General features: G+C 33.2%; 1 protein-coding gene across 1 annotated transcript in view; it reads right to left on the bottom strand.

The window, feature by feature from the left end:
* Ptar1 (protein prenyltransferase alpha subunit repeat containing 1) overlaps nucleotides 1-18,149 on the bottom strand; it is a 54,481-nt gene that overhangs the window by 9,392 nt on the left and 26,940 nt on the right. The window contains exons 4-6 of the mRNA XM_026389248.2: nucleotides 12,917-13,021; nucleotides 10,191-10,404; nucleotides 1,820-2,124 (exon numbers count right to left, since the gene is read on the bottom strand). Of these exons, the coding sequence (XP_026245033.1) occupies nucleotides 1,820-2,124; nucleotides 10,191-10,404; nucleotides 12,917-13,021 (624 nt within the window). The remainder of the gene's footprint in view (nucleotides 1-1,819; nucleotides 2,125-10,190; nucleotides 10,405-12,916; nucleotides 13,022-18,149) is intronic.

The following is an 18,149-nucleotide window of genomic DNA, read 5'->3' as shown; positions in this document are numbered from 1 at the left end:
ACCCCAAAATAAACAGAGGAATTAGGAATTAGGAAAAACAGTTGACATGAAGTCTGGGTATTTGGACAAATACTTCAGATTACTTGTTTGTTTTGTGAGAAAGAACACTATTAAAAGTTTTTCAATAAGCATTTACTGAATGATGACAACTTGAAGTTATTACTTTAACATGAAAATAGAAATAGGTCTTAGTTCAATCAATATCTGTTTTATATAATATCAATATTATATATAACAAAATAAAAAACTAATCTCGTTGATATCTTGGAAGACAAGAGATTCTAGAAATGGGGAATTAAAGGGTTCATCCAGAGGATTAGTCCATAGCCTTTATCCAATCCTTTTAATTAAAAGAACACATCTGTTGCAGTTGGTCTTATGATCTAGAAATCAATCACTATCTTGTAAATCCATCACTAGTCTTAAACATCCATATGTAGTGGATCTGTGCTGAACTCTAAGAAAAACACTTTAAAAGATACAGTTTCTGTTCTTTCTCTAAGAAGAGCAGTTCTCGTGTCCTTAAAAAATCACCTGGAACTATTTGTCAAAATGAAATCCCTGTTGCTAATCTCAAAACACTGATTTGGGGTAAGGGAAACATTTCTGGTAGACAATATGATAAACTACATGGCTTCTAAGTTGTTATATCTCAACAAATTAGTGAGAACTAGGAAAGGGAAGGGAAAGGGGAAGGGGAAAGGAAAGGGAAGGGCAGGGCAGGGCAGGGTAGGGAAGGAAAGAAAAAAGGCACTGGGGAAGTAGCTCAGAGGCAAGGGGCTCATTTCCTAGTACGAAACACATAAGTGAAAGATAATTCTCTATTCATGAATGTGCCAAAAAGGAGAGATTGTTTTCTGAGTAGGTTGAGCATAGACTAGCAGGTGTCCATCTCCTCAAACAGCCTAAAACCAGACTGGACAAGAGTATGGACAGATCTCAGTAATTTTATTAATATGCAAACTTTTAAAACACCTACCTCCTGACTAACACAAGTAAGTCTTATATTCTGTTTCACACCTTTCTACTAGTCTTTCTCTGTATCCCAAGAGAAATTCTTTAAATTTTTTAAAATTTAAATAAACAAAAAGCATCAAGATATTACACTTCGTTAATTTGTAGATCATTAGGGTAAAAAAATAATAAAACTTACTTTTTTCCCTCAGGCTTTAATCAATAGTTTTAACTCTGACTATGCATTAAAATTGATTAAACCCTGTGGTCTTTTTTTTTTTTTTAAAAACAACAAAACAAGTCTTGAGCTTGTGATCCTCATACCTCAGCCTCCTGATTCACTGTGATTACAGGCATGCACCATCAAGCCCAGCTGAAAATTATTTTTTCCTCTTAAAATTAAGACACCCTTATTCTACGTTTTCAAGAGAAGGTAGATTGGGACTTGAGATTGTTTTGATATTGAAGATTTTTGTTCTATTTTGTATTTGTTTAGGCATATTAATGGCAAAAAAAATAACAAAATTCCATCTCAGATATGCTAAATATCACGGTCTCCAAAGAGGGAGTCCACAAACTTTTATTTGTCTTGTTTTCCTTTTATTTTGGAAGTAACACAGATTATTCTGTTGCAAAGTAAAGGCTGACTACTACTGTCCTAAGCCATAGGCAAAAAACTGCACCAGAAACTTATGTTAATAATAATGATATGGTAACATAAACCCTTTCTTACTCACATAGGCAAAGCTCCAAAATCAGATGCCTACGAATACCTAAACAGGCAGAAGTCAGATTTAACACCTTCTGCAGCTCTCATCAAGACATGCCAATTTCATGTAGGAAATGGGTTTTTCTCTTCTCTTACCTATGACACCAAAGGGTTTCATGTCCTGGGTAGGAATCAATAAGATCTGTGCTGAATTCCACTTCTTCTTCTAGGAGATGGGGAAGATTCATCCTTGGTTCCTCTGTTGAAGCAGCTGCTTCTTCATCTTTTGGAAGAACTAGGGCTGGTTCATTTCTCAAAGTGTTTTTCTCCAATACAGAACTGTCTGTCACAGTTTGACTCATTAAAGATTTTAACAAAAACTGGCGGTAGTGAAATCCACTGTGGTCTGAAACATGCATGGATGCCCAATGTTTAGTAGAAGATAGTTCATCAAGAAGAATCTTGAAGGAAAAAAAAAGAAAAGTGAGAAGAGGAATTTTCTAAAGATTTTTCTTCTCTATTAGCACCTCTAATTTCTCTTTGATTTTTTTTTAAACAATACCATTCTCACCAATATTTTGTACACCTTGTCTAGCACAGTGCTGTCGTTTAGAAGTTTAATGCATGCTGGTTTCTCTCTTCCCTTATAAAGTTACAGGAATTTGTTTTAAAACCACAGAACCAAAAGATCTATCTTTCTTTCCCTTGACCTTGACTATTCACATTCTGATGGGCACATGGAGAGAAAAGCCAAATTTTAAAATAATGTCAAACATTAAGACAGTCACTTACAAGTAATGTTAATATAGAAGGAAAATATAAATGCAGGTTAATTTGATTAAACTTTATTTTATTTAATATGCATTATATCTAACATGAAAATATACTATATCTGTTCAATTATAGATTAAATATAATTATCTGTTTTTCTATTATCTATAAGTGTCATGAAAGCAAACAGTATACCTGTTTTGTTCACTACTTAATTCTAAGAGCTTAGTACAAAACCATGATGCATGAATATAGGATTTTGTAAGGGCTCATGACTATTTTTGTTTCCAACTCGCCATCAATGATAAATGAGGTTTTAAAGTGAATTAATAAATAAAATCCAGCAGTAAAATGTTCAAATCTTTGTATAACCAACCTTGTAAATTAAAGAATGATAGAAACCAAAGCAGCATTTGTGGGGCAGGGCGGGGTGGGGACAAGAAAGAAAAGGAAAGTAAGTTTTGGCACGGTCTTGAACAGGTAGTCCAAGAATTTTGAGCAATGAACAGAATTATCAAGGGCCTACCACAATCCATCAGGGGATTTTCAGACCAGCTAAAGAACACCAGATATACACTTGTCAACAGTAAATAATAGAAACAGCACGATGCCAAACGATGCCTTTATCTGTTTGTCATAGGTCCCCAGCAAATACCTTCTCCTGTATTATGATCTCTTCTCCACTCCTCACACATCCCTTTCTTCCCTACAAGAAATCTTTCCCTCTTCTGAACTTCCACAGTACTTTTATAACCCAGCATGCACATTAAAAAATTCTTTGCATGTCTTCATTCACACTAAATTCTGAAGGTGCTTTATTTGTTTTTAAACTCTGTAAGATGCTTATTCATTTCTAATTGATATGTCCATTACCTCATACCCACTGTCATCAGTAATGGATATATAAATATTTTATGAATGAATGAATGAACAATTTAATAAAAGAGATGACAAGTACAAAGGAGTAAGATTACTTCCAAGTAGGACATTCATGGTTTATCAATGATGTGTTTTAAATATTTTCTCTAAGCTCTAATGAGTTTATTAATCACCATCTAAATTTATTACAGAGGTGATAGCTGGCGAGTCTCTGAAAACAAGATATTTTTTATTTTAAAAAGTAAGCAAAAATAGTGCCAGTTGAACTTCTACCAGGAAAATTAGTTTTAAGGTCATTACATTTTTTTTGAAGAATCAGTCTGTAGGACATTAGGCTAAAACACAGCAGCTTTTTACTTTTTAGCCTGGCATCTTAATATGGATTGAAAAGAGTACTCCACTTCATGAAAATCCTTTAGATCATTTCTTATAGAATATTTCTATGTTAAAAAATGAAATTGTTTGATTTTGAGGCAAAAATACCATATATAAAAGGTTTTCAAAAAGATTAATATTTTTAAAAAATTTTTTTAGTTGTCAATGGACCTTTATTAGTTTATTTATATGCAGTGCTAGGAATCAAACCCTGTGCCTCACACATACTAGAAAAGTGTTCTACCACTGAGCTACAACCCCAGCCCAAGATTAATTTCTTAAAAACAAAAACAAAACAACCTTACACCATTTAAGAAAAAAAAAAACTACCATATTCTTTTCCTTAAGATATATAATGATGCATTATTAATCCAAAGAACAAACTTTAATGAGAACATTGGGTCATTTTCTTACCAGAAGAAATGGTATAAAGGCAATAACCAAAAATAAATGAACTACTTTTAAATGATCTTGAAGACATAATAAACATATGGATTAAATCTAAGATATTGACAATATGAATGCCTTTATATGATAAACCTTAAATGAACGTATTCTTTTCTAACTGCCACATTAAAAAATGAGTAAGTAAATAAAATAAAACTAAAGTAGGGCTATGAATTAGAGGAATAACAGTTTTAAAATGAAAGACTACAGAAAATACAAATGCCATCAATCTTGTAAATTTTTTAACAATGGTTTTCATTCTAATTATAAAATTGATAACGATTATTATAGAAAATTTAAATAATAAAAATTATTTTAAAAAAACAAAAAAATTACCTATTATCCTATGAGCCATAAATTACTACTCTTAAAACTTTGATATATAACCAATCTTTCAGGTTTTTTTCCCTATTCACGCTTTTACAAAGAGGTTTTTTTTTTTTTTTTTTTAAGAGCTTAACGGTTATATATAGTAGTTTGGTTCATCCTAACAAACTCATACATGCATGGAAATCGACTGCAGTTCATTATCACTCAAAGAGTTTATTTATTTATTCTAATTTGTTATACATGACAGCAGAATCATTTCAATTCATAGTACAAATACAGAGCACAGTTTTTCATGTCTCTGGTTGTTAACAAATCAGTCACACCATTCTCAAAGTTTATTTTTAACACAAACTCAGGATATTATTTTGTACTGAGTTTATTCCACTTCTCATGACATTAAATACTATTCTATAACAATTTTAACTCTTGCATAATGTTTACCCTAAAGATCAGCACAATTTAACTATTCCCTTATTTATTTCTACTCTTACATGAGTACCAATCTTATATATAAATCCATGTGCATATCTAATTACTTAGGATAAATTTCTACAAGTATACTTGCTGGAACAGAGAACAACCGTGTAATAGTTATTATAATATATATAATATATACTAATATATTATGTATTATTAATATTATATAGTATTAATATTAATAATACACTAATATATAATGTCAAAGTACCCTCTAAAAAGGCTATATAATTTATATTTCTATTTGAAGTACATTAATGCCTATATCCTAAATTTTTCATCAATACTTTAATCTTCACTAAGTAAAAAAAAAGCTTCATTTTAGCTTACATTTCTTTAGTTATAATAAAGGCTAAATATTTTTGTATGTTTATTTTCCCTTTGATTCTTCTTTATGAAATACCTATTTTGCCTAATTCTCTTCATTTATGAGTTACCTAACTTTATATTTGTAATAGTCATGTTTTACAGTTTTCTGAGATATTTATATATTAATGAGATATTAAGTCTCAATTTGTCACTTTTTCTGGTCAATATCTTAATGCAATTAATTTTTTAATCTTTTCCACCACCAGGTTTACTGAGATACAGCTGGCAAATAAAAACTGTTATGTATTTATGGTGTACAATATAGTGTTTTATGTATGTACTGTGAAATGACTACCATGATCAAGCTAATTAATTTATCTATCACCCCACATATTTGTCACGGTTAGAACACTAAAGACCTATTATTAGCAAATTTTAAATATATTATCTCCAAAACTTATTTATCCTAACTGAAACTTAGTACCTTTGACCAGCAACTCCCTATTCTTTTCCCCATCCCAACTCCTACAATTATCACTCTACTTTTTTGTTTCTATGAGTTCAACTTTTTAAAATTCCACATACAAGTGATATCATGAAGTATTTGCCTGGTTCACTTGCACATAGCTTATGTAGTATGAAGTAAAAACCCAATTATTTTCCACAAAGTAAGTTTTTATCAACAAACTGGATAAAAACTCTTTAATTATGAGAAATGTCATAGTCATCATCGATGAAATCTGTACATAGTATGCAATGGGATTTGTTTCAGGGCTTGGTATTCTTTCCATTACTAAGTTTCTGAAACAGTACCATAGTTTTAATTATTTAAACATTTAAAACATCTGGTGGTATAGTGTTCTTCTTTTATTCAACAATTTATTTCTTAAGATTTATTCTTTCAAATGAACTCTGAAGTCAATTTTTTAAGTTAAAAAATAAATCAGTGGTTTTTAGTATACTTGGAGTTGTACAGCTGTCACTACTATCTAATGTAAACCATTTTCATCACATCCCCAAAAGCAAACCCCAAACCAGACCAAACCAAACCAAAAAATCCCATTCGTATTAGCAATGAGTCATTCCCCCAGTCTCTCCTTCCTAGTGTCTGACACTCGATAATCTGCTTTGCAGATTCTGATCACACAAATGGAATCATGTATTACATAGCTGCTTTCAATCAGCAAAACATTTCCAGAGTCATCCATATTACAGGGTGTCCCAGTATTTCATTCCTTTATTATGGCCAATGTTCCATTCAATGAACATACCACATTTTGTTTTTTCTTTTTCACAGATGATAACACATTTTGGGTTGCTACTACTCTTTAGCTACTATGAATAATGTGGCTGCAAATGTTTGGTATGAACACGTTTTCAATTCTCTTGGGTATACATCTATGCGTAGAACTTCAAGGTCCTCCATGGTAACTATTTTTCCCCTCAAGAATACAATATATGGGTTTTAACCTTACGTTTTTGCATATGTAAAATTCCATGTTTAATGTGAGGAAATGCCACAGGAATTGTACCATTTTACATTCCTACTGGCAACAAAAAGGCCTCTAATTTCTCCATATCTTCATAAACAATAGTTATTATCTGTTTTTCTTTCAGCCATTTTAGTTGGTTTGAAACAGTATCTCACTCACTGTGGCTTTGATTTGCATTCCCCTGATGGTTAATGATCCTGAAGGCTTTTCATGTCCTTACTGACCATTTGTATATCTTTTTTTTTTTTTTTTTTTTGGTACCAGTCTTACTTAACTACTGAGTCACATCCCCAGCCTCCTTTTTATGTTTTATTTTGAGACAGGGTCACACTAAGTCCTTTGAGATAGGGCCTCACTAAGTTTCTGAGTTTGGTCTTGAACTTGCAGTTCTCCTGCCTCAGCCTCCCAAATTGCTGGGATTACAGGTATGTGTCACCATGGCCAGCTGTATATCTTTTCTGAAGAAACTACTCCATGTGTTTTTTCAGGTGACATACCACATCAGCATTAAAAAATCGATTAGTAGTTCTGTTTGACAACAAGTTTCCCTCCTACTCTCCCCTCAAAAATAAGATTTTAAAACTTACTAAAATACATGTTCATTTAAACACAGACATCATAGAGAAATATAAAAAAACCCTATTAGCCATTCTTTATTCTGTGATCTTTTTGACTAAAAAATTAATATATCCTTATTATAAAATTAAGAATAATATCCATGAATTATATATGTACATAAAAATATCTACGGAGCATTAACTATATACCAGGCAATGTTCCAAACACTTACAAGTGTTTATTATCTCATTCAATGCTTAATAGATTAAAATTATATGAAGTGCCCCACATATTTATTATGACCTTAACCTACTGTGAATATCAATCTTTAAATAATTATCTAAGTACTGTGTTTAGGAGCAATGAAATATTCTAATCTGTGATAAACTGTAATGTGTACCTAGTCCCTCAATTTTGGAGAATTAGTTTTTCAAGTTTTTAACCATTATAAATGCTACTTTTATATATCAGACCTTCATATTTAATATAATGGCCAATGTTTATTGGGCTCTTAGTAAGAGCCACTTCATGTGAATCTGTCCATTCAATGTGCATCAGTGGATGAGACAGGAAAAGGAAGCCAAAAATTAAAAGAGAGGCTAACTTCCTCAAGGTTACAGAGCAAACTGGAGGTACAGTCAGGATGCAAATTAGCCTGCATGAACACAGAATGTAACCTTTTATCATTACACAATACCACATCCCAATTATTTCTTTATGATGAATTCCTGGAAGCAGGACTGTTTAAGATAACAATTTTTACAATGTTTATTTTCATACTCATGTCATACAGGATACTAGCACTTTAAAAAGTCATTTTCAATTTTCTAATTAAAAAAATGCCAGTTTATTTTTATGTATTTTTAAGTTGCTCTAGATTACTAATACTTTTGGTATTGCTTCCTCTAATAGACAAAGCATAGCAGAACATGTTATCCTAGCTGGGTCCAATGGCTTTTAACAACAGAAAAGAAATTTTGAAAACTCAGCACTCTTTCCTGAAAACAATGAGAACAAAAGATGCTGCAGTGGTGGCAGTGACAGGAAGAACAGCAGGCCTCCACACCTCCAAGGTAGGTCAAGGAAGGCTGACAACATGTGAGCCTATGAGTAAATCCAGGCAGCTCAGCCAGAGTCCACTAATAAGCTGTCATCTTTAACATATGATGGACTCAAGTAACAAAAATTATACCTTGGTCCCTTATTCCTGATTTTATGAAATGCTACTTGAAACAGTCTACAACATGGCGGGCGGGAGTGTTTCCAAAGACCTCTCAGCTCACCTGGAGTCTGCCTTCCTTTGGACCCACAAACCTCCACTCTATCCTCCACTCCTACTCTCTCCATTATCAAACTGTGGAGTTGAGATAAACAGCTCTAAAGTACTTCATAACACTGACAACACATCAAATAACTTGTATGCATGCTTCCAGCCTCAGCTGTTTCCAAAGACCTAGACGAAGAGCCATTTCTCTGTTCTTACATGTATCCTGAGTTCCCCCAGTCCCTTCAAGTACATGCTGCTTTGTAAGTGTTGATTTGCTTCCTGAACCAGTTTCAATTTTTTGATAGCAAGTTCTTGTCTTTACTATCACAACCAGTACACAGGAGAGTGGCTGGGAATGATGGGGGGGTTGGCACTTTTTCATGAATACATTACACTGAATTGATCAAGCAAACTGATAGCCAATTTTACCTAATTTTTTTTTATTCATGAGAGAGCAGATAAAAAACTAAAATTTAGTAAACCTCTCTGAGATGCCCAGTACTTTCCACAAATTAATTCAGGCAATAATTCTCAAAATAACCCAGAGGCAGAGAGTAGACTCCTCATTTCAAAAGTAAAAACATTAAAGCCTCACTTTCCTATATATAGCTGGTAAGGGCAGAATTTGGACTCAGGCTGATGGGAGTCTAAGTTTTGATCTTTTTTCTACTCCAGCAGGTGGACTCCACTCCTGAAACTCATAGCCATATAAACTGAAAGGAAAAGGGATTCTCTTCCAAAATTGTTAGCTTAAAATCTCCTAAAAGTAAAAAATCTCTTATTTGTTCTGGAAGAATCTCTGGCTAGGAAATAAAATAGGGAATGAGAACATGCAAAGGGAGATGTAGGAAGAAGGAGATAAGTACTCGAGATTCTTATGGCATTAAAATGCCATAAGAAAAAAAAAGGGGGGGGATTGAGATGCTGTAGTATATAAAAAGGAGCACAAGCGATACCTGGATTTCAGTGATGAATAATATATGGTACAACTGTGGCTAACTCTAAACTATTAAAATTCTTTGGAAACCTCCATCTCCTTATTTTAAAACTGAAATTAGGTTATGAGAGGTTCCAACCACACTGCATCCAAATAATTCTCTGAATCTGTGGATTCAACCTCATTCTGATTTTTAGGCCTGGAATAGAACCTAGGAAACTTCAGATAATTTACAGGCTCTGTCAAATGTGGGAAAACCTGGGTGGTATCTTCTGTACCTCCTCTTCTTCCCCAACTTCCAGGAGAGGATATTGGGAAAAGATAGCCAGTTGATTCAGCACAGTGAGCATATAACTAGAGACTACCAAAAAATAGTTCCAAATTCTAAAAGGCTTAATAATCTTTTCTTGTTTCAGGACAAAGTGAGTGCTCAACCTTCCCTGAATGGTTTAGCCTCCTTTTGTCTATCAATGCACTAGCCTTACTGGTGCCCCAGAACCACACTAGTGGATAATGAAAACACTTCCATAATTGCCAGGTGTTCTCTAGGGGTATCAGCAGTCATGATCTGTTCATGCTACTGAACCATTACTTACTCCGCTCCTTTAGAGCTTTAAATTCTTTTGAGGAAAATTTAAAGGGCAGGCTGATAGTCTGCCCACTGGGACTGAATAATAGCCCTACCTTGACATCTAGCTTGGCCAAGTGTTGCAACACCCAGATGCGATGAGACCAGGCATTATAATTGCTTGGATATCTCCCTGCTGCTTCACCACAGACTTCCATCTCTTCTTGTATTAGTCGCTGTGTCCTCTCTGAAGGGATTGTTTCCAAATTTCCTTTGGTCACAAAGGAAGGCAAGGAAGTTTCCTGAATTAGCTGTTGTAGCACCCATCGCCTGTTAAGGAAGCATTTGGGAAAAACGAGGAAAGAACATAAACCAGAGAGGAAAAAAGACAGTATTCTTTGTTCAGTGTTCTCTGCATTTATTTATTAATGCAAAATAGTCCTATCTATAAGCCTAATTTTGAGAGAAGTAAGAAGGGCTTGCTGTTTTGAAGACAATTAAATTTAGGAGTATGACTAAAAACAGGACAAACAGGAAAGGAAATACTTTCTAAAACTTTAAAATCTGTCAAAAAAAAGAATATCATCAGTTTTGAATGACAACTCCCAAACTCCATTTGGCCAAGAAATATAAAAAGAACTAGTCTGTGTATTTATGTGTAGTGGTGATGGTTATGGAGTATTAATTAATGGCTGGTAAATGTTAGTAGCAGAGTCATGGTTCACATCTTCAATTACATGTGCATGCCTCACCCCTGTGTATATTTGTGTGCAAATGAGAAGCTGCACTTGGAAAGCTTTCATTATGCAAAATTTCTATATTGCAGCATAAAATCTAGAAAGAATACAATATAATTTAAACCATCAGAAGATGTTTTAAAATGTCTTCATCCATAGATTTTTCCCTTTGTCTATTTAAGATCTGTACTAGCATACATTTAAACCAAAAGCTGTAAAAAGCATTTCTAACTACTTAATGCTTTTGGTTGTACAAACATTTTTCTCTTATGAAAGCATTCTTTTATACTAAAAATTTCTGACCCAGAGGTACAGAAAATTGAATAAGAAAACTCAATTCATCGTGTTTAAATAATAGGTTTTGTTTAACAAAATTATTACTTCATTAAAAAACTAAAGACACCCAATAATTGATGAATGCATTTTTAATATTTTCCTTGCCCTGCCCCATCCCTTTTTAAGCCCCTACACAATGCCATGACTCTCTAAGGCCTATTCCAATTTCTAGTAAATAAGAAAATACAACTGTGGTTTGAGAGGAGCTGACTTGAAATGCTAGCCAAAGGAACAATTATACCTAAATTCCTTATACTGAAATAAATAAAAATGCCCACAATTAAAAATAAGTGGCTTAGTGAGAATAGACTACAGAGTAACTTCTCCATTACCACCAGGCAACAAACCTTTTTCATTCAATTGTAGTCAAATAAAAGCAGTTATAAATAAGACAAATAAGCTTCTGGCTGGCCATGATTTTGAGGGTCCTTATTTCCATCTCACTACCTCAGGTCTTTAAAATTACTCTTTGCATTAGTGATTCTAGTAATTATAGCTAGGCCTATGCACCCTTTGTCTTAGCTGCCTTTAGCTTCCTTTATAAGTTAATTTGAATAACCATAACAATCACCACCAACTTCTTTACCAGGAATGCAACCTAACACATTCAAATGCAAGATGCTCATTGTAGTTGAATCTCTAAATGCAGTCTTCACATTACCACAGTTAGCAGTAGCTAATGTTTACTAAGTATTTAATACACGACAGGCACTTTGGTAGTGTTTATATGTGTAGTGTTCCCACGTACATTGAACTATTAACCCTATGACATGAGTATAATAATTACTGTCATTTAGCAATGTGAAAACTGAGAATTGAAGAGGTTAAATCATTTCTTATACCCCTTCTCGGTCTATTCCCTAAAGACGTAAAAAGAGCATGCTACAGGGACACTGCTACATCGATGTTCATAGCAGCATAATTCACAATAGCAAGACTGTGGAACCAACCTAGATGCCCTTCAATAGACGAATTGATAAAAAAAATGTGGCATTTATACACAATGGAGTATTACTCTGCATTAAAAAATGACAAAATCAGAGAATTTGGGGGGAAATGGATGGCATTAGGGCAGATTATGCTAAGTGAAGCCAGCCAATCCCTAAAAAACAAATGCCAAATGTCTTCTTTGATATAAGGAGAGTAAGTAAGAACAGAGTAGGGACGAAGAGCATGAGAAGAAGATTAACATTAAACAGGGATGAGAGATGGGAGGGAAAAGGAGAGAGAAGGGAAATTGCATGGAAATGGAAGGAGACCCTCAGGGTTATACAAAATTACATACAAGAGGAAGTGAGGGGAAAGGGAAAAATAATACAAGGGGGAGAAATGAATTACAGTAGAGGGGGTAGAGAGAGAAGAGGGGAGGGGAGGGGAGGGGGGATAGTAGAGGATAGGAAAGGCAGCAGAATACAACAGACACTACTAGTATGGCAATATGTAAATCAATGGAAGTGTAACTGATGTGATTCTGCAATCTGTATACGGGGAAAAATGGGAGTTCATAACCCACTTGAATCAAAGTGTGAAATATGATATATCAAGAACTACGTAATGTTTTGAACAACCAACAATAAAAAAAAAATTAAAAAGAAATCATTTTTTACAAGCACTTGGGTAGCCAGTGATAGCCCTAGATTGGAAATGTAGGTAACATGACTTTAGAATTCATGCTTTGAATCAACACACAACCCTGCTTCACAATGCTGTTTCTTCCTCCAGTCATTGTTAATTCTAAACAAGAATACTATGCTGTAAATTAATCACACCTGTGAATCCATGTTTCTGGACTCTTTGGAAACTTAGTTAAGGCCAGTTTTCCTAGATGTAAGTCCTTAATTGGATTTAAAGTGCCAGAGAGAATCAGCTCTTTCCTGTAAAAGAAAAATTACAAAACAAAACAAAACATTACTTTATTCTTCTATTCAAACATTCTGAATGACTTTTAATATAACCTCATTGTGAAGTGAATTTCTAAGAATTGGAGAGAAAGAGAATACTTCAAACCACTGTGGCATATAAAACTGTCATAAATATGTCATACACAGTTGTCAAGAATGTATTCTCATAATCTCAAAATAACTAATAAGCAGAAAAAGAAGTTCTTAAATAAACAACAGAACTTTAGTGAAGTATTTGGGATAGTAAAGGTGTTTTCTAGCCTATCTCATTTCTAAAAGTTACATGACCTGAGAGCAGTATCTCTAAGGCAGATCCAACAGTGTTCAAGAAGTGCTCTAGCTTCTTAAATAGAACTTGATATGGTCTAGTTCATTATCAAAAAATAAATAATCCCCCAAACAACAATGAAAAACTATACATATAAAAAAAACCCAAACACAACATGATTGAAATGTAAGGAAAAAAAAATCTGTTGAATCATTATCCTAATAAATAGAATTATTTTTATTTTTGAATAGTTTCTTCTTTCCTGCATGCAAATATATTTTATAGCTTGCTCTCACCACATCTTAAGAATTCTCCTACAGTTCCATATAATTTTTGTAATGAACACTGTGAATGATCATAATTTTAATTCTGTAGCTGTGATGTAATTTAATGTCCTTTCTCCCACTGTTACATTTTAGGTTGCTTCTAACTTTTTGCTATTCTAAAAGAATTGTGGGGAAAAACCAAAAACCCTTGTGCTTGTAACTTGTTTCTTTTGTACTATTATTTGGGATAAGTTTCCAAAAGAGGTATTACCAGGTGAAATAGCTGCATGGCCCCTGATATATTGGGCCACTCTTTCTTGAATATAAACAGAAGTAATAGATATATAAGGTTTTGTTGTTTTAAAGATGGTCAAGCCCAACCAAAGCTTCTGTGCAGTTATAAAGAACATCACAAAAGTATTTGGTACATATTTTTCACTAAATAAAATTTAACATTTAATTTCTTGAATAAGTTTTGCATAATAGATGCTGGTATTTTTTATTATACTCCCCAATTAATTCTCAATATATCTATTATTTTATAATAAAATCAAATCATTTGCTCTTACTTATTAATTCTAAAATGTCCTTCTTGGGGTAGAGTTGATTATTAATTTATTTTAGAGAAGTTTCTACTCAACAAAACCAGAGTCAGTCTCTTATATTGGATTAGATGGATTTGGTTCCTAAATACCACAAAAAATTCTTTTTAGTAGCAATAAACTATTTCTAAATTTTTATTTGATAAGGAAAATAACTTCCTTTTTAATGAAAACACTAATTAGTGACAATGAATACTTGTATTTTATAATTGTTTTAAGGTTAGTAATTTTATAATTTGAAGCAACACCCAGAAGGTTTATAGTCATTTTAATAAATGGATTTATGGACTATTTTCTTTTCAATGGACAGGAAACCTATTTATCATTAAAAAGAAATGTAATGCAAGTCAATTGCTTTTATAGTCTTAGATGTTTTCTGTTTTGAGATCAGTAATATTTTTTTGTATACAATAAGTAGGAATATTTATGAAGAAAAAGGAGGTAAAAGATTGTTCTATGTAATTTTAACTACTTTGTAGAGCAGTGCTTTTCAATGTGATTCCAACATCAGTCCTCATCTGGAACTTAGGATAAATGCAAATGTTCAGGCCTCACCTGGGCACACTGAATGAGAAACAGTGGGCAAGTAATCTGTATTTTAATAAAAGTGGGCGAGTAATCTGTGTTTTAATAGCCCTTCAGAGAGAAATATTAAAGTTCAAATCCACTATTATAGAGAATTTATTTTTTAACCTTAATTTCCATTTGCTAAATTCAAGACTTGCCCTTATTTGCAACTGCTTTTCTTTATTCCCAGATATAAGAGATATAATAAATTTTTTCTTCAGAAAAGAGGGAGTCATCTCTTTACTAACTAACTAAATAAATAACTAACTCTTTACTAAATTTCTTTAATTATGGACAATGAATTTCTTTTGAACAATGAATTAGCATTTGGGGAAGATAATATAGTCTGAAACAACTTTAATCAATGATATCTATGAATGCCATAGAATCATAAAAAAGAAAGCAAAATTTAAATATCAATTTAATAAACATTCCTAGAGGCAGGACTGAACACTTGTAAGTGGTTGTATACTGTTGTAAACAAATTTTTAAAAGACACCTTAAAAAGAAGTATACTAAGTGGTTACATTATGGCAATTGCATATCCTATAGATATAATTAAAAAACAATAATTGCTCTAACAAATTTGAGATTCAAGTAAGAATATGGCTGGAGATAAAATTTCCATTCATTCAAGGATTCAAAAAGTACTCTAACTCAAACAAGTTAAGATATTAATATGATAAGCTCTGGAAAACGACTAGATAGCTTAAAAAAAAAAAGGCTGTTGTGATGATAGTCACTGATATAAATAATGTTAAAATTCCCAAATGAGACACTGCTTACAGAGGAGGAATGAAGCTAGGATCATCAAATAATCATGGAGAGAACTAACTCGAAGGGGAAAAGGTGTTGGTATTTTTTGGAGATTAGAGAACAGAGTTAGTGAAGAAAGTACCATAATTTAGGTATAATCTTTGTGGAAAGAAATTATGAGGGCTGCCTTCTAAAAAAGGGTGAGAAGGAAAAAGAATGAGGGACTTTAAAAAAACAACAAAAAGAATTATAAAAGGAATGAGATTTTCCACAAAGCAGATTTTTCAAACAATATCTTAATCTTTGCTGTATATTTCGTTCAATAACTGAAGAATATATGAAAAAAAAAACTCATCACTTTCCTTTCAAGTCCTCCTGTTCATCATTATGAAAATCAGCTAGTTCTCTATAGTTAAACAGGCCCATAGGAACCTTCAGAGGTTTACTAAAGTAAGCAGCATGCTTCCCTTCTCTAGGAGATAACTATACTTTTTATACTTCCACAAAGTTTATTTTACTTTTTAGGTTTTTCTATTTTTTATCTCAAACTGTATCTTGATTATGATCTCCACTGGTTAGTTCAGTAATTGGCACATAATAAATATTGACTAAATAAATGCCATCTTTTTTCCCTCAATCTCAGTTACTCTGTCTGAAGCAACAAAAATAATAACAGCCATCCTTGTAAAAATTATCATCTACAGAACATTTCCTGAATCAGGTACTATTTTAAGTGATTTACATATGTTACCTAATAACTACCACAACAATCTTATAGTAAGTATTTGTTGAGTTACATGAAACTGCTAGTATTCAACTTTTCTAAAAAAATAAACTTTTTTATTTTATAACTTCCAGATTTTTACAGAAAGTTATAAGGATAATACAGAGAATTCCTGTACACTTCGCACCCAGTTTTCCTCAACAACATCTTATATTACTGTGGTTCACTTATCAAAACTGATGGTTCATAAAGATATATTATTAGTGGAAGTCCACACTTCACTCAGAATTCCTTAGTTTTTACCAAATTCCTTTTTCTGTTTCAAAGTCCCATCCACGATTCCACATATTTAGTTGTTATGTCTTCTTAGGCTCTTCAAATTTACACTGTTTTTAATGGCCTTGATAGTTTTGAAAGTATTGGTCAGGTATTGTATATACTGTATTTCTCGTGATTAGATTAGTGTTATGGGTTTGGCAGAGGATGACCACACAGCTAAAGGGTCATTCTCATGTCTGCATAGTAGGGACACATAGTATCAAGATGCTATTGATGCTGATTTGGATTACTGGGCTGAGGTAATATATGTCAGATTTCTTTAGTACTTTTAGGAAGGAAGTCACTGTGATTTTTTATTCAGTGCACACTGCACAATTAAGGTGTCTGGAATTAAGCTCCAAATCCTTGAGGGAACCATCCAGATAAATAAGATAAATTAACAAGATATCTGTCCCCTACTTATTAATTGATTCATTTATATCAGTATGGACTTATGGATATGGGGTCTAAACCATTGCTATATTACAATAATCCCCTTTATCTGCAACTTAAGTCATCCAGAATCAATTGTAGTTTTGAAAATTTTAAATGGAAAATTCCAGAAATAATTCACAAATTCTAAAGTGCATGTATTCTGAGTAGCAGGATGAAATTTCGTCTGTATGGCTCAGGATGTCAATCATCCTTTATCTATGCCCATTAGTCACTTGGTGGAAAAAAGCAAACTCTCCTTGGCTTCAGGCATGTGCTGGGGGGTCTTGGTACATACCTCCCCAGGATAAGGGGGTGGATATGTATTTACTTTGTTGCTCAAATAATTTCAGTGCCTTATTGAAAACTCTTTCAACAGGTTTTATATTCCTTTAGCATACCCTTACCATGCTGATTTTTTGAACACATTTCTTCCTTTATAAGATGCTTTAGGCTCATCTTGTATACTTCCTACCTTGATCCTAGAATCAGCCATTTATCCAAGAAAACCAATTCCTTCTCTTAGAGAATGGTGTTAGTTTCATAAACCAGAAACTCTGCATCTAATAGAAGAAAAAGTAGGCCCTAATCTTCATCATGTGGGGCTAGGCCCCAACTTTCTTAATAAGATGCCTATAGCACAAGAGTTTAAACCAAGAATCAACAAATGGGATGGATTCAAACTAAAAGTTTTTTCTCAGCAAAAGAAATAATCTGTGAGGTGAACAGGGAGCCTACATCTTGGGAACAAATTTTTACCCCTCACACATCAGATAGAGCTCTAATCTCTAGGGTATATAAGGAGCTCAACAAGATAAGCACCAAAAAACCAAATAATCCAATCAACAAATGGACCAAGGACCTGAACAGACACTTCTCAGAAGAGGATATACAATCAATAAACAAATATACGGAAAAATGCTCATCATCTCTAGCAATCAGAGAAATGCAAATTAAAACTATGCTAAGACACCATCTCACCCCAGTAAGAGTGGCAGCCATTATGAAGACAAACAACAGCTAGTGTTGGCGAGGATGCAGGGAAAAAGGTACACTCATACACTGCTGGTGAGACTGCAAATTAGTGCAGCCAATTTGGAAAGCAGTCTGGAGATTCCTTGGAAAGCTGGGAATGGAACCACCATTTGACCCAGCTATTCCTCTTCTC

The sequence above is a fragment of the Urocitellus parryii genome, chromosome 4 (genome assembly GCF_045843805.1).
Source record: "Urocitellus parryii isolate mUroPar1 chromosome 4, mUroPar1.hap1, whole genome shotgun sequence".
Lineage (NCBI taxonomy): Eukaryota > Metazoa > Chordata > Mammalia > Rodentia > Sciuridae > Urocitellus > Urocitellus parryii.
Note: the sequence above shows the minus strand (reverse complement) of the source record. Positions and strands in the feature narration are given on the sequence as shown.